At 37.3% G+C, this 23,350-nt stretch overlaps 1 protein-coding gene and 2 long non-coding RNA genes across 3 annotated transcripts; all 3 read right to left on the bottom strand.

The window, feature by feature from the left end:
* Positions 1-421: 421 nt before the first annotated feature.
* On the bottom strand, positions 422-836 carry LOC143358910 (uncharacterized). The gene is made up of 3 exons (XR_013083026.1): positions 773-836; positions 515-564; positions 422-434 (listed from the first exon to the last, which is right to left on the bottom strand). It is a non-coding gene; the product is annotated as an uncharacterized LOC143358910 (long non-coding RNA).
* Positions 837-9,842: 9,006 nt separating this feature from the next.
* On the bottom strand, positions 9,843-11,211 carry LOC143358767 (uncharacterized). Its single transcript, XR_013083008.1, has 2 exons — positions 10,608-11,211; positions 9,843-10,199 (listed from the first exon to the last, which is right to left on the bottom strand). It is a non-coding gene; the product is annotated as an uncharacterized LOC143358767 (long non-coding RNA).
* A 156-nt stretch (positions 11,212-11,367) lies between these two features.
* On the bottom strand, positions 11,368-18,517 carry LOC143359203 (putative peptidoglycan muropeptide transporter SLC46). Its single transcript, XM_076796976.1, has 9 exons — positions 18,275-18,517; positions 16,985-17,079; positions 16,453-16,761; positions 15,793-16,144; positions 15,250-15,645; positions 14,862-14,999; positions 14,686-14,769; positions 14,353-14,509; positions 11,368-11,709 (listed from the first exon to the last, which is right to left on the bottom strand). The coding sequence occupies exons 3-9, from the start codon at positions 16,711-16,713 to the stop codon at positions 11,595-11,597; spliced, it is 1,503 nt and encodes a 500-aa protein (XP_076653091.1). The 5' UTR covers positions 16,714-16,761; positions 16,985-17,079; positions 18,275-18,517; the 3' UTR covers positions 11,368-11,594.
* Positions 18,518-23,350: the final 4,833 nt, after the last annotated feature.

Below are 23,350 nucleotides of genomic sequence, written 5' to 3'. Positions count from 1 at the left end.
TATAAACATGAGAGACGCGTCGACCCGACGGTGATCAGATCGTATTGACGATAGTGAATAGAAAGAGTAAGAAAAAAAAACAAGGGTCTTATAAATGATTTACCTACATCACTGCTGTGAGATATGAACCCATGTGATCCCATGTTGCATAGTTTTTTCTTGCAATGCATTTGTCCATCTAAAAATTTGTCAATGTAGAATATCAATAAAAATATTGAAATTAAGTGACAGATGGAAATAATTAATTGAAAATTGACCTGCTACTTAAACAATTCAATTTACTAGCTCTTCTTCACATGAAGCAGAACCTTGAAGAGGAGCTTCCAACATTGTATGGCTAACAATAAGAGAAGGGTCTCATGAATGGTTTACCTACATCACTGAGATGTCCATCCCAGTCTTTCATGATACTCCTGCATGATGCATCCGCCCACCTACAAATTTATCAATATTGAACGTTAACAACAATTTTACAATTAATTTATAATTAAAACATGATTTTTTAAAAATTTACCTTTGGCTCAGACAACTGTAGCATCGAATACTGCTTGGTTCTCATTCATACTAAAAAATAAAATTTTTTTATAAATAAAAAAATCTATGAACAATTTACCCAAATTTCAGAGAAATTCTTTTTCTACAAATCCTGCACAATATTTTTCGTCATGATTCTTGCATGCTTCTTCGTAAAATTTGTCAGTATTGAACAATAATAAAAATTTTGCAATTTACAAAAAAATTTATTTCGAAAAATAATTTCTCGAATATTCACCTGTTGCTTCGAGTGTGCTACTTCGTACTGCATTTATATGAAAAAAAAAATAATCCGCAATTTCTAAAACATAAACAAGTGTCCGTTAAAAAATGATCTATATCGTCATTACGGTTAAAAACTGAACATCACGAACCCTGCAATTTCGTTTCCGAAAGATCGTATTCCATCGCCATTGTATCACGTTACGTGATTAAGATTCAACCAACATTCTCGAAATATGAAAAATATGAAAAAATTATAAAAATGCAGAATATTAATAAAATCTTTGCAACTCAGCAACCCGTACTTTTTTATAAAAGTATTTCATAAAACATTTACCTATTGCTGGTGAGAGCACCTCCCAGAAGCTCTCAGGATTCGTCCTGGAAAATTTGAAAATCTGCCGTTAAAAATTCTAAGATGTCCTCAAAAAACAAACCTGGCAATGAAATAAATCTCTCACGGAATCCTCACGCAAACGCACATTCCTTAAGTACGAAAATATGCAAGTAAAAATCGTCTCTCATATCATCGACCAAAAATTTAAAGAAATTACGTTAAATATGTTAAATTAATTGCCTGCATTTAGCCGAAAAAACAAAGCCCCTCTGACGGTTGAGACCGCTGAAGATTCAAACCTTTCCATAAAGAACAAGAAAAGACTGTAAAACTGCCTGTGAAATTACGAAATCACTAGATCAATTGAAGTGTCACTGCCATAAAACATCTAAAAAATACAAATCACAGAAAGTTGAGAAAGAAAACCCGCAGACACGTCAAAATAAATTTTCAAATAAAATAAAAAATGGTTTTACACCATTAATTATTACGCTAATTAATATTATGAAAACGGGCCCACGATTATGAAATCCCTAGGCCAATTACATCGTATCATAAAACACTTAAAAAACACAAGTCACGTAAAAGTAAAGAGAGAAACCTCTTAGGTAGGTTAAAATTGACTGCCGAATTACGTAGCTACTGAAATTAAATCAAAATATCAATTAGAATTAACTACTTTCTACTACTTACTAACAATATCCACAGATTAGGAAGATGTGGAGATTGATGATCGCTAATCGATTTGTGTGTACCCCTTGCTTGTGATCACGCACGTGCGCGCAGAACCATGTGCATAGCACGAACGAAGCGGACTGAATAGGTTTCAGCGCGTTCGAAAAGGTAAACAAACGTCGCGCATATAGTGGACGTCGAGCCACGCGGTAAAAATGTTTCTCGATCACACATACCGATTTTGTTCATCCTGTCAGTGCATTTGCGTAATTTTTTAATTTATGAAATCGCGCCAAAAAGTTAAGATTGCGTCACCTGTTACGCCGGTGTGTGTACGTGTCTGTGTGTTCTCAAATGACAGCAAGGACTCGCGCGCTGATAATATTGTTAACCTCACAGGGCGATACGATTAATGTGCTACAAACACCAGCTGCCACTGTTGCAAACATGTCTTATCTTGTAATTCATATTTCGATCATTGTCAATATACATTGTCTCGAATACATTGTATCATTGAACATTTGTAATTTCATTCATAAAACTGGCGGGAAAATAGACAGGTGGATATTCGTATTCGATGTTTATTTATCTCAGAAGTATTTTGTCTTTTTCGATTTTTCCGGCTTTTTCCGCGGGATATTAGTATTGTCGATGTCGATTTATTATAAAAATTTTTTTAAAATCTCAACGATATTTCGAACGTTACAGTCATAGGCTACATCATGAGACAGTGATCGAAATGCTAAAATCGAGTGAATAGATTTAAGTACAACAATTTTTTGGCGCGATCAGCCCTAGTGATTTTTCAGTGTGAGAGACGTGGACAGTTAGGCAACTATCATGTAACACGAATTGTCGTTCTTTCCCCTCGACATCTCCTGGCAATCGGACGCAAGGTATAGTGCTCTGAACTTTCGATATTTTATAAATTATTATTGCAAAATCGGGTAATAGTGGGATCACAGCTTCACGTTTAGAGGTTCAACTTACGAAAATTTGGTAGGTCGAAAAATTTTCGGGATTTTTATCGTTTTATGGACATTCTTCGATCGGCGTCTTTTTACAATTTTTGCACCGGATAATTAACAATAGAGATTGTGTTGTTCTTGTAAATTCGACGAGAGGTAAATTACTAATTCGCAAGATTTTAGCCGTGTTTTCGGGTTTTTTTCACTGAAAAATATGATTTTTCGTTTTGTGATCATATCGAAAATTTTGTTGCTATGGGGCCTGTGACGTCACAGGCCATCTTGAACAAAGCCCTCCACTTTCGGACGATTAATCCTATTGCAAGCAGCCATGTTCGATCTTTCTTCTCTGGGATCTTGACTTGTTCGCACGTCTGGTGAGTGCTCTCGGATTAACTCAATTTTTTACATAATTAGGGACCGTGCTTTCACGTTAGAGTTGTTCAGTATGATAATAGAAGCCTAATTTTTATTATTTTAATATTACCGGCGCGTATTATATCGTACTTTTTGAAATTATTCAAATTTTTCAACGCGTCTCTCCGCGATCGAATTTCGTAATTTTTTAAAACCGAAATTTCGTGGAATCGAAAGGGAACGGGTTAATTTCGATAGTATTTGCTGTATATCGCTGAATTCCAACGGGTTTTTCGCGTTTTTCGACCTGAACTTGTATTTTTCCAGAATTTTGAGATCTTGCTGGACCGTTCCAGTGACGTCAGGGGGAGGATGTTCACCGTGAATACTTGTCTTTTTCAAACGAAGCTTCGATTGAAAAGTCGCCACGATCGATCTTCGTTTAACGGCCGGTTCCCTGTAAGCGTCACTGGTGAGTGCTCTCATGAATATTTAATTTTTTAAACAATTAGAGTCAGTGTTTCACGCGAGTGTTGCAGCGAATGATAATTGAAGTGAAATTTTCAATATTTTATAATTGCCGACGCGGATTTTATCGTTTCTTTCAATATTTTTCCTTTTTTCCGACGCGATTCGGCGGTGATTACAAAGTGACGCGAATTCGACTTGTTTTCTCGCGTTTTCGGGCAAATTCCTCGGGCTCCTTTTGAGAAAATGAGAATTTCTTCTCAATCTAACCATGGGGCAATAGTTTATGAATTTTATAAAAAATTTCATAATTTTTCAAAGTCAAGATTTCGCAATTCGGAGGGGAATAGATTAATTTCATCACAGTTTGCTGTTTCGTTGAATTTCGACGGTTTTCTCGCGTTTTTCGGCCGGGAATCGTAATTTTTCGAATTTTCCATATTTTCGAGAACGTTCGCGTGACGTCATGGGGAGGATGTCCGTCTATGCAAATACCATAAAGAAGCTGGCCATCTTGTGTATTTCAAGGGGGTAATCGTTCGCCAAGACAGCCATATTTGATTTTTCTATTGACCGTTACAGTGTCTAGATCGGCTGCCCGGCCCCCTCTTTCATTTTCGAAATTTTTAAACAATTAGAGTCAGTGCATTTGTGCGAATATTGCTCAGAATGGTAAGCTAAGCGTCCTTTTTCAGGATTTACTATTCGCGACACGGGTTCTTTCTTATTTTGTGAGATTTTTCGAATTTTATGATGCGACTCTAGTGCGATTGTCGATCATCGTGGATCCATCCGAGTTTCTCGCAATTTTCAATTAATCCTTCGTTCTCTTTGCAAAAATATGATTATTTTCGATTACTTTAACGTAGTGACAATCATTTATTTTTTTTTTTCGAAAATTCTATAAATTTTTAATGGTACTCCCTCGTAAATTCGAAGCGATTATGCTGTTTCTGTGGTTTTTCGGCGCGCTCAGCAGAATTTTAACGGTTTTCTCGCGTTTTTCGGCCGGGAATTATATTTTTTCGAATTTTACATAATTTCGAGAAGGTTCGCGTGACGTCATGGGGAGGATGTCCGTCTATGCAAATACCATAAAGAAGCTGGCCATCTTGCGTATTTCAAGGGGGTAATCGTTCGCCAAGACAGCCATATTTGATTTTTCTATCGACCGTTACAGTGTCTAGATCGGCTGCCCGGTGCCCTCTTTCATTTTCGAAATTTTTAAACAATTAGAGTCAGTGCATTTGTGCGAATATTGCTCAGAATGGTAAGCTAAGCGTCCTTTTTCAGGATTTACTATTCGCGACACGGGTTCTTTCTTATTTTGTGAGATTTTTCGAATTTTATGATGCGACTCTAGTGCGATTGTCGATCATCGTGGATCCATCCGAGTTTCTCGCAATTTTCAATTAATCCTTCGTCCTCTTTGCAAAAATATGATTATTTTCGATTACTTTAACGTAGTGACAATCATTTATTTTTTTTTTCGAAAATTCTATAAATTTTTAATGGTACTCCCTCGTAAATTCGAAGCGATTATGCTGTTTCTGTGGTTTTTCGGCGCGCTCAGCAGAATTTTAACGGTTTTCTCGCGTTTTTCGGCCGGGAATTATATTTTTTCGAATTTTACATAATTTCGAGAAGGTTCGCGTGACGTCATGGGGAGGATGTCCGTCTATGCAAATACCATAAAGAAGCTGGCCATCTTGCGTATTTCAAGGGGGTAATCGTTCGCCAAGACAGCCATATTTGATTTTTCTATCGACCGTTACAGTGTCTAGATCGGCTGCCCGGTGCCCTCTTTCATTTTCGAAATTTTTAAACAATTAGAGTCAGTGCATTTGTGCGAATATTGCTCAGAATGGTAAGCTAAGCGTCCTTTTTCAGGATTTACTATTCGCGACACGGGTTCTTTCTTATTTTGTGAGATTTTTCGAATTTTATGATGCGACTCTAGTGCGATTGTCGATCATCGTGGATCCATCCGAGTTTCTCGCAATTTTCAATTAATCCTTCGTCCTCTTTGCAAAAATATGATTATTTTCGATTACTTTAACGTAGTGACAATCATTTATTTTTTTTTTCGAAAATTCTATAAATTTTTAATGGTACTCCCTCGTAAATTCGAAGCGATTATGCTGTTTCTGTGGTTTTTCGGCGCGCTCAGCAGAATTTTAACGGTTTTCTCGCGTTTTTCGGCCGGGAATTATATTTTTTCGAATTTTACATAATTTCGAGAAGGTTCGCGTGACGTCATGGGGAGGATGTCCGTCTATGCAAATACCATAAAGAAGCTGGCCATCTTGCGTATTTCAAGGGGGTAATCGTTCGCCAAGACAGCCATATTTGATTTTTCTATCGACCGTTACAGTGTCTAGATCGGCTGCCCGGTGCCCTCTTTCATTTTCGAAATTTTTAAACAATTAGAGTCAGTGCATTTGTGCGAATATTGCTCAGAATGGTAAGCTAAGCGTCCTTTTTCAGGATTTACTATTCGCGACACGGGTTCTTTCTTATTTTGTGAGATTTTTCGAATTTTATGATGCGACTCTAGTGCGATTGTCGATCATCGTGGATCCATCCGAGTTTCTCGCAATTTTCAATTAATCCTTCGTCCTCTTTGCAAAAATATGATTATTTTCGATTACTTTAACGTAGTGACAATCATTTATTTTTTTTTTCGAAAATTCTATAAATTTTTAATGGTACTCCCTCGTAAATTCGAAGCGATTATGCTGTTTCTGTGGTTTTTCGGCGCGCTCAGCAGAATTTTAACGGTTTTCTCGCGTTTTTCGGCCGGGAATTATATTTTTTCGAATTTTACATAATTTCGAGAAGGTTCGCGTGACGTCATGGGGAGGATGTCCGTCTATGCAAATACCATAAAGAAGCTGGCCATCTTGTGTATTTCAAGGGGGTAATCGTTCGCCAAGACAGCCATATTTGATTTTTCTATTGACCGTTACAGTGTCTAGATCGGCTGCCCGGTGCCCTCTTTCATTTTCGAAATTTTTAAACAATTAGAGTCAGTGCATTTGTGCGAATATTGCTCAGAATGGTAAGCTAAGCGTCCTTTTTCAGGATTTACTATTCGCGACACGGGTTCTTTCTTATTTTGTGAGATTTTTCGAATTTTATGATGCGACTCTAGTGCGATTGTCGATCATCGTGGATCCATCCGAGTTTCTCGCAATTTTCAATTAATCCTTCGTCCTCTTTGCAAAAATATGATTATTTTCGATTACTTTAACGTAGTGACAATCATTTATTTTTTTTTTCGGAAATTTTATAATTTGTTAACGATACTCTCTCGTAAATTTGGATGCGATTATTGCTGTTTCGGTGTTTTTTCGGCGCGCTCAGCAGAATTTTAACGGTTTTCTCGCGTTTTTATGTCGAAAGTTGTATTTTTTACGATTTTAGTACTAGTACGGAATTTTTCTCGGCTATTAGCGTAGTGTCAGGGGGAGGCTGTACACTGTGAAGACATCTTGTCTTCTTCAAATGAAACGACGGTTGACCAGACGCCATATTTAATCTTTTTATCGACCGTTACATTGCTCAGATCAGCCTCCCAGTGCTTTTTTGAACTTTCAAATATTTAAACAATTAGAAACAATGCTTTCACCGGTGCTTAACAGAAAATGTTGAGCGAAGCATAGTCTTTCATTTTTTTATGTTGGTGACGCGTATTTCATTGTACTTTTCGAAATTTTTTAATTTTTATTCTACCTCTCGGTGATAATTGTAAATCGCAATAAAAATGATTTTTTACGCTTTTCTATTTTATTTTGAATACGAAATATTATTGTTTGTTAATACTACAATGCTAAACTTTTTCAACTTATTAATTTTTTTATAAAAACAATAAAAATTTTTATATTTTTAATAATTTTTTATAAAAACAAATTTTAATAAAAATTTTGTTTATAAAAACAAATTTTAATGCAAATTTTTTTAATTTTCATTTCTTTTTAATAATCGATGCCTAATGTGGTTATTTGTACGTTTATGTAATTTTAATTGGAGAATTAATGAATTGCAATTTTTCAGATTGAAATGAGTAAGCGGACTAGGAACTCACTTTGTAACGCCTAACATCAGCGGCGATTTTCATAATACGAATATATATTAGTATTATATCGTTCTCTATTAATTTGGGTAAGTTTCAGTCATTTTAATAATTTTTTATCCAATTTTTCATGTAGGTATATTGAATTTGTTTGTCTTCTTGTTCATTGCTTTCATTGATTTTCAATGTTTTCTAGTTGAAATTCTATCAATTTTTAGGTATCAAATTCATTCTATCAAATTTTTTGAATATGTTATATGAACTTCGTACTAATTTTTATTACATTCGTAGATTGGGATAAATGCATCAACTCCATATATAATATTGTGTTGCCGAGTTGCTGGTAGCAGGTAGCTAGTAGCAGGTAGTCGATAATAATTTATCGCCGGTGAGTCCTTTCCATTATGCTTCTTGTAGGAGTTTCAACAGGGGAATGACACCTTATCCATGGTCATTTTTAATGAGTTCTGTTAAAACATTCAATTAATAGTACCAGATAATGCATGCATTGTTCATAGCTATTGATTTCCTGCATTTTTGGAAACAATAATTATTGGTAATGTACACATTACGTTCTATTGATTGAATGTTTAATGCTTGTAGCGTGAATAGCATTAAAATTGCTTTTTGAAATTAATATAAATTTTCATATCTCTTAATTGAAACTTAATTGAAATTGTGGTAAATTATTGTCAATATTTTTATTGAAAAGTGGAAAGAAAATTTCAATTGATTTATTGCTTATTATTTATTATATTCACCAATTTATTACTATTTATTGAGTGCCTATGATATTTACATGTGTATGTGTTTATTGAATGTTTGTGTATATACCATGTTTGTACGGTGACTATGATGTTACGTGATATGTAAATTATGCTTTGTATTTCTCTATACGAGCGTTAGGAGCATTGCATACATGCATTACAGAGTATTTTATTAGGAAATCGTATCTCCGAAAGATCTGAATGAATTTATCAGAGAGAGAGAAATTGCGAAATATTTAAATATTAAAAATATTAAATACGAAAATATTTTAAATCCAATTCAATTCATTTAATATGCAGTACATTTTCCTACTTTGTTCTCAAAGAAGCAAATTAATTACACAAATCCAGTCAAGCATTGCATTTGCTTAAATCGTAGTTATAGAAGCATTTGAATGTCTAGCAGGTTTTTTAGTATTGAAATTAATATTTATGCTGCGTTAGGAATCAGGTTCCCAGAAGTCAAAGTACTTGGGATTCTTTGTGAATCATTTTAGTAGATACATGTTTGAACGTCAATTAACAGTTTGAAGTGACTGTAGTAAAATACTTTTAATTAAAGGGCCAAGTAGTAAATGATCAATTATAAAACAGTTTCACAAAGTCAATGCATTACGTAATTAAATTATAAATATGATATAGAGCATAGCAATAGCTTTAATTCTAGAATAACGGAAAAATATATTGTATTTCAATTAAAGGACCAAGTAGATATTTTCAATTATTTATTATATAAATTTTCACATAGTTACAAGACAATATTACAATATTACAATTTTATACTTTTACAATTTTACAATATAAATGAAATGATGCTGCGGTAAATGCCATTAAGACTTACAATTTGCAAGTTTTTCAATATTTTTTAAGTTATAAATGCATACAGTTGCACAGTATAACGATTGACATATTGATTCATTCCAATTAAAAACCTCCGCGTTTCTAAATCGTAACATAATGAAGTAAACCGCGCAATTGTGTTTATCGGGGAACACGCTAAACTAGAAATCGCGCTGGTATAAGTATTTTCGCTATTACGTGACTGTCTCGTGTAAGGAGAACACCGACGCGACGTGACTCCCATTTTCGTCTCGGAGAGCCGACACCTTGCGGAACAGCTCGAACAACGCGTCTCGCGATTTCATGAGAAAATAATCGCCGGCATAGACACGACGAAAAATAGCTTTAGATTTCTCTTTGCAGCCGGCGACGATTGTTCCCGTCGAATGGAGAACTTCTCATACCTATTAAACTAGTTTTATCATCAATGATCGCGCGCGGTGCTCTGGTAGAAGCAATTCCATACATCGAACAATTGTCAAATAAATTGCAAAAATTACTTACTCGCTCTACCAGAGAATACTACATGGACAGACATTTTTTCACAAACATTTGTCCGCGTTTGTTGAATTTAGAATTGTTAATATGTACCTCTGACTCAGAGGCACACCTGTTGCCACAGCATGTGCGCTGGCACAGTATAATAGATTAGAAAATTTTTATCGAAAGACGCCTGTTTCATTTTCGTTTCTATTTAGATATTTATGATTATGCTTAGATGACAATGTAGGATGCTTGAAAGCAATTCGTGTCGATTATTTAATTTTTAGAGCAGGCTGAGGATAAATTGGTCTCGGATAGACCCATCCACTCGGCAGGTACGATGGCCTTTGCGGTACCGGATAGATAGTTATTGCTCCTGAAGGAGCGGCAGTCGTAGGCGGCTTAGCGCTTATCATCGTCGCGCACATCACTATGATCGCGACGGCGACGCTCAGAATCCTCCTCAGCGTAATCTGCAACTAATTGGAATTATTCACTTCTCGGAATTCTGTAAGATTCTATATGCAGAAAAAATTTGAAGAATAATTTTTAACATAACGCAACAAACTTGTTACAATAGCAAAAATTCTGCATACTATACAAAGAATTCTTAATTCTAAAAATTTGTGAAATTATGAAAGAAATTGCTCTGCCGCTTAAGAGAGAAATTCTTAACGGTTCAACGTTCAAATAATAGTTCGGCTACATGTTTGTTTGCAAAACTAGAGTCTTTATAGTCAGATAGCCAAGTTGTTAGAATTGTAGAGAAATGAGATTGCTCATTATGCAGAATACTAGAAAGCGTAATTGTGAAAGGAATAACTTAGAAAATAAGTCTTCGGATTTCTTTCCGATTTTATACGAAATTTTACTTTCATTACCATGGTAGTCGAAGTTTTGTGTATGTTCCTGGACCCGTCGCGTTGATAGAGCTTCGGCAGAGAATTCGCAGTTGTAAACGATTCTCGTGCTTTTATACCTGTCGTTTTTGAAGAGGTGGGCACTGATTTGGGTCACAGGTGACGACAAAGCGAGAAATTCGCGTTTGTGGGTCACGGGGTTCATTTTCACATGTACCTCCGCTTATCGGATTCGGACGCAAATAATCTGCTTGCCGCATACCGTCGTTTAATGTTTGCTAAATACATATATTCAAAATTGAGATGAAATCTCGTATTTGTAGTTTAACTGCAGAATTGAATACTATAATTTTATGAAGGAATATTGTATCAAGGAAATAGCGTGTATGTGGATGGTTGTTATGGTGGAATATTTTACTGTCAATTTTCTAACGGTCCTTGACCCGCTTGGCAGCGACCAGCGTTGAATAACGATCGGTTCGTCGAAAGTTGATAGCTCGGACACACGTCGTTTCTTGTACGTGTCTTCTTTTGATAGTAAACAGCTTGTTCAAAGATCAAAGTGGAACTTTCTGCGCAATCGGCAAACTGAATAGATTAATTGCTCTGCAATGAGTCATTATGATTGTTGACAGGCCGCGTATTGAAGTATTACTAAGATTTCTCGAATGATTCATTTTTAATAAATTCCTCTTGCATTTAAGTCTCTGTTTGACGCGCGAAGCAGCTAATACAGCTTGAGAAGTGTTTCTTGCGATCTGCGTCACAGATCAACTAGTCGTTAGTCATCTGCGTTGTAATTAGGGGAAAATGGTACTAGGTCTTGTAAAAGTTGTGTAATACTGTATATTTCGTTCAACATACACTTTTAATAATCGTCTGTAAAAGTAAAAATTCTTCAGGTATACGATATGTTTGTACATGCGAAGACTCTATATTTATCATGTAACAATATAATAACAATTCTCGGAATGTTGCGATCAACAAATAGAGTTCATGTTATAAATGCTACGTTAATATATTGGCTTGCGTCGTGGAAGACTGAGATGAATGGCTATCATCATTTTCAATATACTCGTCATGGCGGTCCTCTTGTCCGTTTCTCATTGTAAAGTGAATTATCCTGTAAAGAAAAATCTGTTGTAAAACGAATATTGACTTCGTATAAATTCTATAACGAAATTAAATTGTATTAAAGTAGATTAGTCATTTTACATTTAATTTATTAAGTTGAGATAGCTTGGGGGAAATGATTAGAACCTATATTTCCTATATGAGGATGGAATATGATCCCCCCCTTTTTATTGCTCGCGAATATGTATCGCGATGTCTGAACTTTACGTTATCAACCATTATGAAGTGACATAATCTGACTTAGTCGGTATTAGTAGATTAACTTATTCGTTTCTGAAATTTCTACTTTAATTTAAAGAACAGTCGACATTTCACTATTTCTTGGACGAGAGTAATATTTAATAACTAAATAAAATTATAAGTAGTAACACACTAACGTCTAAAAAGCGACAAGCTGTTACTATACCCTTGTTTTTGCAATTATAATTAGTAGTTGTTTTTAAATTACTACTCTAATTGCAAGAGAAAGTCGGCATTTAACTATTTCTTATACGAGAGTATCACGTCATAACGATGAGAAACTACTATTCTTTAATTTATGAATATAAGGACACGCTGATTAAGTTGTTTAATGTACAGTAGACATGAGTCGCACGTGGTGGTACACTGTCGCCTAAAAAAAAAGACAAGTATTACTACATGTTTGTTTTTGGAATTATTCATAGTAGTACACTGTCGCCTAAAAAAAAAAAGACAAGCTACTACTGCAAAGTTATTTCTTAAATCATTTCTGAAGACACCATCACAATTCTGTTCTGTAGAATGTAAAATTCCTCCATCATCGAAGAGGAAATTACGAATATATGTGTTGTCTTCAGGTTTGGTACAGCGCAAGACCAGTACCGCAAGGACAACTAACATCAGATTCCCGAGATATTGGGATTAAAGTGGATTTATTGGGGTCGTTGACGTGGAGCATACGCCCACCGGACCACTGCGTAGACTAGAAACGTATTGGTGCGTTCTTAGGCCAGGTTGCCGCAGCAATTAGCGAGAAATCACGGTGCACGTCACTGCGTCCAACTCCCCGCGGTGTGCCTAAACACACGACCCGTTTGCCGTTCCAGCAATGGAACGAGTGTGTCCGTTATCTTGCGAAAATACCGTACGCAAAAAGAAGACATATTAAGTTATGTCACCTGTGGCGGTACGCACGACAATACCATGGTGAGCATCGTATTAGCATCTAATGCGGTGGGAGCCGTGGATATTGACGTGACTCACGATCGCGGAGTAAATCACTGGTAACTTCACCTGGACGCAGTGAAATGTGCCTTTGGCCATTTTATGGTGTGTGAACGCTAAGTGCGGGAACGTAGCAATACGTATCACCAGCATGTATTTTTGATCACACCCCCCCAACGTAGTGGTTCGATCGCGTTAATATTATCAATAATGTCCAACGTACTGGTACTTTGTTGCACCTCAAACTATTGGTACGTTGACATTAACTTTGTCGAGGGAATCTGGTGTTCACCGCGCCTTGCAAAATTGATTTTGCGCTGTCCAAATTTGTAGCGCTGAATAATTTCATTATTATACTTGAATGTAATGGCATAGAAGTGTCATTTAAGGATTTAGTATGGTGTGTCTATTAACATTGTACAGCTGACAGTAGCATCAAAATAGCTAATCAATTAATATAGAATTAATAAAAAAGATAATCCTACTACTAATCATTCCTGTAGACCCCATCACAATTCTGTTCTGTAGAATGTAAAATTCCTCGATCATTCAAGAGGAGATTATGAATGTATGTATTCTCTTCAGGTTTGGTACAGCGCAAGACTAGTACCGCAAGGACAACTAACATCAGATTCCCGAGATATTGGGATTAAAGTGGATTTATTGGGGTCGTTGACGTGGAGCATACGCCCACCGGACCACTGCGTAGACTAGAAACGTATTGGTGCGTTCTTAGGCCAGGTTGCCGCAGCAATTAGCGTGAAATCACGGTGCACGTCACTGCGTCCAACTCCCCGCGGTGTGCCTAAACACACGACCCGTTTGCCGTTCCAGCAATGGAACGAGTGTGTCCGTTATCTTGCGAAAATACCGTACGCAAAAAGAAGACATATTAAGTTATGTCACCTGTGGCGGTACGCACGACAATACCATGGTGAGCATTGTATTAGCATCTAATGCGGTGGGAGCCGTGGATATTGACGTGACTCACGATCGCGGAGTAAATCACTGGTAACTTCACCTGGACGCAGTGAAATGTGCCTTTGGCCATTTTATGGTGTGTGAACGCTAAGTGCGGGAACGTAGCAATACGTATCACCAGCATGTATTTTTGATCACCCCCCCCCCCCCCAACGTAGTGGTTCGATCGCGTTAATATTATCAATAATGTCCAACGTACTGGTACTTTGTCGCACCTCAAACTATTGGTACGTTGACATTAACTTTGTCGAGGGAATCTGGTGTTCACCGCGCCTTGCAAAATTGATTTTGGATTGTCCAAATCTGTAGCGCTGAATAATTTCATTATTATACTTGAATGTAATGGCATAGAATTGTCATTCAAGGATTTAGTATGGTGTGTCTATTAGCACTGTAAAGCTGACAGTAGTATAAAATAACTAATCAATTAATATAGATTTTATAGAGGGAGAGATTTCCTACTCACAATGTTAGCATGAATACTGATGCTTGAGTTGAGAATGTCAGCCAATAAATGGAAGCCGGCTCAGTATGAATAGTAGCATTGTATAGCTGAGAGTACAATACGCCGCTGAACAAAGGAACAGCGTTGTCACAAACGGAAAGCATAGCAAACACCTTTCCTGTAAATGATGATTGCATAATTATTGAAACCGATTCGTTCAATACACAGCGATTTGAATACGCATTAGAGCTAGTTAAAATTAACTTAAAATTACAGTAGCTCCATGGAATCGACATTCGTCGTTTCCATAAATTAATAATCGTAATTTATCTATAATTTTGAGAATCCATTCACCTCTTTCTTCCTCGGGTACCAATTTAGAAGTCATTGATCTCAAAACCGGCGCCACTATTGGGCCCAAAGCAGCCACGCCAGCGCCTGCAATCATTTTCAGAAATTGTAAAGTCATTCCCGCTAGCGTCGGCAGTCTTATCATTTCAGTAATTTAATCTCCATTAGAGTTCAATTACCAGCGTAGAACAATTCCGGAACCTTGGCAAACACGAACACAATTCTGCCAGCGGCGTGCGAGATTGCGCCAATCGTGACGATGATAGTGTCCTTTATTTTCAATAATTTACTCATCAATGGCACGCCAATCAGCATCGCTGAAAACGAAAGTATTCGGTAACCATAAATGGAGAGTGTTTTCCTCGACTTCGCAGCGTTAACTTGTCAAGAGTGAGATCTCATCACGAGTGAAAGTCTCTTGGATTTCGCCTTTCACTCGGATAAATCACAGTTCTTGTAATGCCTTCAACGGTTCTGTATTTGACCGTTACAAATGCATAAAAATCCGCAGTCTACTGGATTGATGTTACTGATTTGGCTAACTCGTAGAATCAAATTTGCCCTTACCCAGTACGAACGTAGTTGATTGGAAGGTCCTGAAGTTGCTGAACTTTACCACGTCCCACTTGAACTTTAGCTGCGTGTACAAGTAGCTCATTGGCTTTTCGTCCCTCTGAAATGTGTATAGCATCATGATCGTCAGCAGCAACCATAAGTGCAGCTTCCCGTGATTTCTTCTGGGCTTGGTCAATGTCTTCGTGATCGCAACAACGTGTTCCTTGTCGAAGAAGTCGGTGATTAAATTTGTACCTAGGAGCGACTGCTGTTGAGGCAGTGTCTGCCACTTTAGCACAATCAGCGAGTATACTATAGATAGGATCAGCAGGCTCGCGTTAATTATGAACATGTTCGTGTACGACGCTTTGACTATGTGCGTGTAGAGGTAGGAACCCAGAGCCACCCCTGTAATTAATTCAGAATCAATTAGAGTTTAGAGGATTATTCGTTAATCCAAATGATCTATATAAAATATTAGGACTGTTTTATTTTGCATAAAAATCCGCAGTCTATTCGTTAATGTAAGGACCAGTTAATTGTTTAAAAGTATACCTGTTGGCATAGTGCTGAGGTACACAACGTCCAGTAACATGATCCTCATAGTCCTCTGCTTTACGGACGAGATGTCGGATAAGTAGGCGAAGCAGCTGCCAAAGATGGCAACGTCACCCCCTAGCATCCCCATAGGCAGAGTCGCGGTGTACACCACGGTGTTCAGGTTCCACGTGTCCATCAACGAATTGATAACAATCATGAACGAGTAGACGAACTTCCCAACGAGTCCCATGATCAATAATAATTTGCGACCTCGTCTGTCGCTCCAGTTGCCAAAGAACATCGCTAGGATTATAGGCACCACGTGCCCCGCAATATTGTTCCATTGATGGAACTCGGACACGGTCACCTGAAATAAATTCAGCAAATTCGAATGTTCTTAATTTCCAAGGGAAAATGGATCATGAAATATTTCTTAATGGAAAATTCAGTTAGCTGGAGGCATACTTGGTCTCCTAATCTTCTTTGCTAGCTTATTGTTTCGATTACTCCCGTTTCGCTTATCTTAAGCAAACATCGTCCTGCTATTATTTGCTAATTATTATCACCTTCGTTAATTTTGTTCGACCATTTTTAGGAGTTTCTATATAGTTCTTCAGAGACGCCGATAAGAACGGGAAAGTGGTAGTATAATTTTTTGGGCGCCTTAGAGTGTACCTGCACCGCGGATTTTATGGTCTCGTTGTCGTTCAGATTTGAGCAGACCTCCTCCGAGTAGCCATGATCGACGCGGCAGGACTTGTGCACGAAAAACGCTTGCTCCACCACCGAGGTGATCATGTACGCCATCATGAACAGCCACATTGTTGGCTCGACCGAGATCTCGCGGATCCACACAAAATACTTGTTCCATATTCTTCGCGTAGTGCTCATGTTTGCGTGCTCGTTACATGGATGATAAGAAGGACCGTGATCCATGATTGCGTCAAACGGTCTTGCATAGATGTAATTCCACTTGTAGTTCAGCTGCAACAGTAGATAAAACGATAATTGTTGTTTGCCGACGACTTGTAATGTTCGTAATCGCGTCTTTGACCCTTGCGTCAATTATTAAATATTTGCGAAACTGACTGAGACATGCATTCGAGAATTAGAGGGAGATTTTTTGAAGATTCGGTCCCTCTGTTGGAAATAATTACGATTTTTTAATTGTTCTGTTTCGGAGTTTTGTTCGTTGATGAATTATTACCTGTCGTGCTAAACGCGAGTAGAGCAGCTAGGATAAGGCGAAACGGTACACACGTGAATGGAACGACATGGTACCGTCTAAATCCCCGTTTTTCTCTGTAATATAATATTTCTTTGAATTAACATATTTCGGCGTGCCTAATCAAGTCTGAGCATGCCTTTGTCAACGTAAAGTGATACGGTGTGGTTGCGGCGCTAACAGCGCGGTCGGTCGTTGTGCCACAGACGCACGACAATCGGATGGGTTAAACAATGAATCGCCGCGTGATTGTTACATTTATTTCATTTCTAGAGTGCAATAATTGTATCCGTCGGTTACTGCGATTTTATTGGGTGGCTACGTTCGGTTGTAGACTGAGGTGTTGTTTGTGGTGTAAACGCATCCGTCTTTTTCTTTTTCATTTGATTACTAATATTTTTGGGTACGGGGAAGTGTAACGTAACACCGTTTCAAGATATTCCGGCTATCCAAAATTTAGTGTACAGTTCATATTTTCGCGTAATTATTTTCGATAAGAGATATACTGAACGTTCTGAAAATATTTTCGAGTAGATTATCCAGCGTGTTGTAACATAAAATGCAGCTGGAACGAATGTTACAATTACCCGCAAATAATAACAATTATTAATTATGATTATAATTAATTCTGATCAATATTTCTACAAATTTGTTTTTGATGTAGTTGTGAACGCGTAATCAACGTATTCTATTTCTTGAATACACATTAACGCAAGAAAAATAAAGTCTGTGATAGTTGAACTGCGGATTTCAACTATTTATGACAAAAGTGAGCAAGTTAAAATTAAAATTATGAAATTAAAATTATTAAGAGAAGAAATAAATGTATATGTAGCTCCTTTTCTGTGCAATAGATGTACAACATTTTTGTTTTGCGGAAAGATCGGCAATCTAGTGATACCTCTTTTATATCAAAGATCTCCAAAGAAATCGTTCTGACGGAATCAAGAGACAGCGCGTGTTAACGTAGTAGTTATCAATTAAAAAATCAACCGATCATGGGTGCTTGGAGTTATTCAATTATTTTCTCAATTCTTGACTGCCTATTACGAATATTAGGCAAGGGATAATAATGTTTAATGAATAAAATCTATGTTTAAAATACTAGTTGCCCGATAAGGTTGACTGAAAATAGCTGTTCAGTGTTTTGGTAAATAAGTCAGCTAGTAGCGCGAGCGAGGTCACGATTTCTAATTGCTCCAATTGATAACCGCAGAACCGGTTCAAAATATTGCAACATAACAACAGAAACTTGTAATAAAGTGTTATTACCGCTTTCCCGACGTATCTTATGGCGTAGACCCACGTTCAGGTGAATCGTGTCCGACGAATATTCTTAGATTGTAGTCCCAGCAATCAATGACACGGTCGTGTAGTGGATCACCTCATCAACGAGTAATCAGCATTGGATCTGGCGAATAGCGCCAAAACACTCTCCAGACAAGAAAGCAAGCAAACCACGTGCTCGCTCGAATGATACACTTATCGACTGCAGTCCTATTACTCAGTGATGCCAACCTGACCACCCTGACAATTGGGGTTAGGTTGATGGTAGCGACCTCTTGGTAGTTTGTGTTCGAATTTGAATTTGCGCGCGAGGGCGGACAATCGATTTTCCACTGTTTTACATTTTAAATTCAAGCCAGCAAAATTTCATACGAGAATTTATAAGTGTAGTAACACACTGTCGCAAAAAAAAAAGAAAAGCTGTTACAACACATTTTTATTCAAATTATTTGTAGTACACTGTCGCCTAAAAAAAAAAGACAAGCTACTACTGCAAAGTTATTTCTTAAATCATTTTTGAAGACCCCATCACAATTCTGTTATGTAGAATGTAAAATTCCTCCATCATGGAAGAGGAAATTACGAATATATGTGTTGTCTTCAGGTTTGGTACAGCGCAAGACCAGTACCGCAAGGACAACTAACATCAGATTCCCGAGATATTGGGATTAAAGTGGATTTATTGGGCCGTTGACGTGGAGCATACGCCCACCGGACCACTGCGTAGACTAGAAACGTATTGGTGCGTTCTTAGGCCAGGTTGTCGCAGCAATTAGCGTGAAATCACGGTGCACGTCACTGCGTCCAACTCCTCGCGGTGTGCCTAAACACACGACCCGTTTGCCGTTCCAGCAATGGAACGAGTGTGTCCGTTATCGTGCGAAAATACCGTACGCAAAAAGAAGACATATTAAGTTATGTCACCTGTGGCGGTACGCACGACAATACCATGGTGAGCATCGTATTAGCATCTAATGCGGTGGGAGCCGTGAATATTGACGTGACTCACGATCACGGAGTAAATCACTGGTAACTTCACCTGGACGCAGTGATATGTGCCTTTGGCCATTTTATGGTGTGTGAACGCTAAGTGCGGGAACGTAGCAATGCGTATCACCAGCATGTATTTTTGATCACACCCCCCCAACGTAGTGGTTCGATCGCGTTAATATTATCAATAATGTCCAACGTACTGGTACTTTGTCGCACCTCAAACTATTGGTACGTTGACATTAACTTTGTCGAGGGAATCTGGTGTTCACCGCGCCTTGCAAAATTGATTTTGCGCTGTCCAAATCTGTAGCGTGGAATAATTTCATTATTGTACTTGAATGTAATGGCATAGAATTGCCATTTAAGGATTTAGTATGGTGTGTCTATTAACATTGTACAGCTGACAGTAGCATCAAAATAGCTAATCAATTGATATAGAATTAATAAAAAAGATAATCCTACTACTAATCATTCCTGTAGACCCCATCACAATTCTGTTCTGTAGAATGTAAAATTCCTCGATCATTCAAGGGGAGATTATGAATGTATGTATTGTCTTCAGGTTTGGTACAGCGCAAGACCAGTACCGCAAGGACAACTAACATCAGATTCCCGAGATATTGGGTTTAAAGTGGATTTCTTGGGGCCGTTGACGTGGAGCATACGCCCACCGGACCACTGCGTAGACTAGAAACGTATTGGTGCGTTCTTAGGCCAGGTTGCCGCAGCAATTAGCGTGAAATCACGGTGCACGTCACTGCGTCCAACTCCTCGCGGTGTGCCTAAACACACGACCCGTTTGCCGTTCCAGCAATGGAACGAGTGTGTCCGTTATCGTGCGAAAATACCGTACGCAAAAAGAAGACATATTAAGTTATGTCACCTGTGGCGGTACGCACGACAATACCATGGTGAGCATCGTATTAGCATCTAATGCGGTGGGAGCCGTGGATATTGACGTGACTCACGATCGCGGAGTAAATCACTGGTAACTTCACCTGGACGCAGTGATATGTGCCTTTGGCCATTTTATGGTGTGTGAACGCTAAGTGCGGGAACGTAGCAATGCGTATCACCAGCATGTATTTTTGATCACACCCCCCCAACGTAGTGGTTCGATCGCGTTAATATTATCAATAATGTCCAACGTATTGGTACTTTGTCGCACCTCAAACTATTGGTACGTTGACATTAACTTTGTCGGGGGAATCTGGTGTTCTCCGCGCCTTGCAAAATTGATTTTGCGCTGTCCAAATCTGTAGCGTTGAATAATTTCATTATTATACTTGAATGTAATGGCATAGAATTGTCATTCAAGGATTTATTATGGTGTGTCTATCAGCATTGTAAAGCTGAGAATAGTATGAGATAGCTAATCAATTAATATATGATAACAAATGGAAGCCTTTCTAAAATTGGGAGTATAATACTTCGCATAGAAAGAAAAGATAGGAAAGAGTTTGCCTGTAAGTAGTAATCAATTGTTAGAATGGAAAATTGATTGTTCACTGCTTAGCAATTCAAATACGTTTGGTAGTTTTTAATGTAAGAGTGGCTCTGGATATTCTTGGCTATCTGACTACTTAGAAAGACAGATTTATAATATTATTTTTAAAGATTACCGCAACATTGATTTTGTAGTATATAAATGAAATTAAACACAATCGATACGGATTGCTTAGAGTATATGTAATAGTATTATTTAATAATTTTGAGGAAGCTTGTTGTTAGTGTGTAGGAAACAAAAATGGGACAAGAGTTTTTCCATAGAAATTTATTTTGTATTCTTGATAAATCACATTGCGCAGACATAACTGTCGATACAGATGACCGTATTTTCAGTGCAATCGAATATTCGTTAGGCCATCGAAATTGCACGAGAAATTATCGTTTGTGAGACCTGTCGTCCACGAATTGACGAGATTTGTAAGTTCCAGCATCAATATAGACGGATATTGGTAATGAGTACTCGGGAAAGTATCATCTTTTCATCTGTTCATCTTCGTGCAGATGAAACGATCATACTTCCATTGTGGATTCTCTCTGATACCATCTATATTGGCCGGAACTCATTTAAATAATTATGGCTAGGAAGCTAACACTTGTTTAGGCTTATACATTGCACGATTATTTTGATATGACATTTTCTCCATTCGGGACGATCGAGTAGTTTTTAAATTATTACAGATGCTTCGATGCATTCTATTCTCAAAATTAAAGTAGTTTCACTTTTTCAATAAAAATAGTTCCGCAAGTTAAATATTATATAAAGTAATACAACTTGTAGATTGTAGTATTAATATGCGTATAGAAAAATTGACATAACTTATGTAAAGCAGCTCACAATCAGTCAATTATTCCACTGACAAGTGTTCAGTCCAATAAATAAATGAATAATTAACATAGTCAACTAAACTAGTATATTTTGATTTTATGAAACTGTTTATTAATTGAGTCTACTCAGTTTTAGTAATGTTTATCATTATTGGTGTATCGAAGCAGCCACGATATTACATGATCGATTCGCCCTAATTAAATGGCCCGTTTTTATATCACGTCGAATATAACACATCTACATGTCTGGACCTGCCAGTAACATCAAAATACTTCTGTAACAGATTTTTTTTTAATTTCCATTCGTCGCGAGAGATAACATTTAATTCGATTCGCGGTATTGATAGACAGGACAATTGACTGGTTGACTAATTGCAATTCATTGAATAGTGATTGGTCACAGTATTATACAAGTATATACATATGTATATAGATTCGTATTAGTAACTCTGTAATGCGTGTAGGTCGCTCGAAACTCGTTTTCGGAGCCCGGTAAAACAATCTTGTATAGTCATTCCCTCGTTGAACTCAATTTGTTGCCGCAACATGACTATTGTAATTAGAAGCATGAGTAGTTAGAGGGCTCAAACTGAGTCGAAGAACTCCCACTACCGCGTCGCGGTTGTTAATTCATTAGTTAGTATAGAGTATACTAGAATTTTCATATTAGAGTCATAGATTAATTGATCAGAATCTTTCAAATTTTATTGACCGCGTTCTAGCTTCTTTCGCGATTTCAGGATTTTGTTTTTGGAAATTAGAGTAGAGTCTCTCACGCCTTTGTTCGCCTAATTTTCAATTTTTTATAAATAACTTCCGTCAGATCGTCAAAGGGAGCTTAAATGGACAACACAAATTGCAGCGCAAGGATTCCGCGTCGACCGCGTCGCGATTAATTATTAATATTTTTGTCTATGTAAAATTTTTATTAATTGAGTTGCGAAATTAATTAGAGTCCCCTCAATTTTTTATCTCGCGTTTCAGAGATTTTCGCGATTTTCAGGATTCATCAGTTGCCCAGTTAGAGTCACGTCTTGTTTATATTCTACACGTAATTCATTAAAAATATTCAATTCCCCCTTTCGCCATCGATATTTCGCGTTTTTTTTCGCTAACTTGTATCGATTCGACTCCGTCCACATGAAAAAGCGTCCCCGTGTTGGCGCAGAATTATTTATATTTGTGCATGCCAAATATTTGTTTTCATATTTCTATGTGCATATTGATACCGCCATGTTGTTTTGATTTTATAACTGAATATTCTTATGTTGCAACTGAATTTTGATTTTCCGACTTTATTTTTATATTGATTTATGTACGATGCATCATTGAACATGTTGGGAATTTATGATTTTGGTTTTCATCTTTGCGATGTCGATTTAATATTGCTGATGTTTATGCGAATGTGTTTACTGTATTTACTTGATATTGCTACTTATTACTGACTTTATGCGAATGTGTCATTGGGCATGATAGGGCAATCTTTGTTTTCATCTACATCGTGTCTATTGATGATGTTGTTTGTTGCATATGTACGATTTATTGCGATGGTCTTTATTGAATATTGTTTGCTATTGTTCATAATGTATTATGGCATGTGTGCATTTTAGGGTGTCATTGGCTTTATCTGTTTCTTAAAATTAATTTTGATTTATTTTACCGTGCTCCGACACACGGTGGTTTTCTCGCGAAAGTCTCGCTCTTATTTTGACTATATCAGACATTGATCTTATA

Source organism: Halictus rubicundus, chromosome 11 (assembly GCF_050948215.1).
Source record: "Halictus rubicundus isolate RS-2024b chromosome 11, iyHalRubi1_principal, whole genome shotgun sequence".
NCBI classification, from domain to species: domain Eukaryota; kingdom Metazoa; phylum Arthropoda; class Insecta; order Hymenoptera; family Halictidae; genus Halictus; species Halictus rubicundus.
The sequence above is the reverse complement of the archived record's forward strand: the minus strand, read 5'-3'. Positions and strand labels throughout refer to the sequence as shown.

Bases quoted from the DNA above. Each gene is read 5' to 3' on its own strand.
- LOC143359203 (XM_076796976.1), bottom strand. From the start codon at position 16,713: ATGGATCACGGTCCTTCTTATCATCCATGTAACGAGCACGCAAACATG. The intron at 16,145-16,452 runs GTACACTCTAAG...AATTTATTTCAG, and splicing joins CCATAAAATCCGCGGTGCAG to GTGACCGTGTCCGAGTTCCA. The intron at 14,770-14,861 runs GTAATTGAACTC...AAATGATTGCAG, and splicing joins TCCGGAATTGTTCTACGCTG to GCGCTGGCGTGGCTGCTTTG.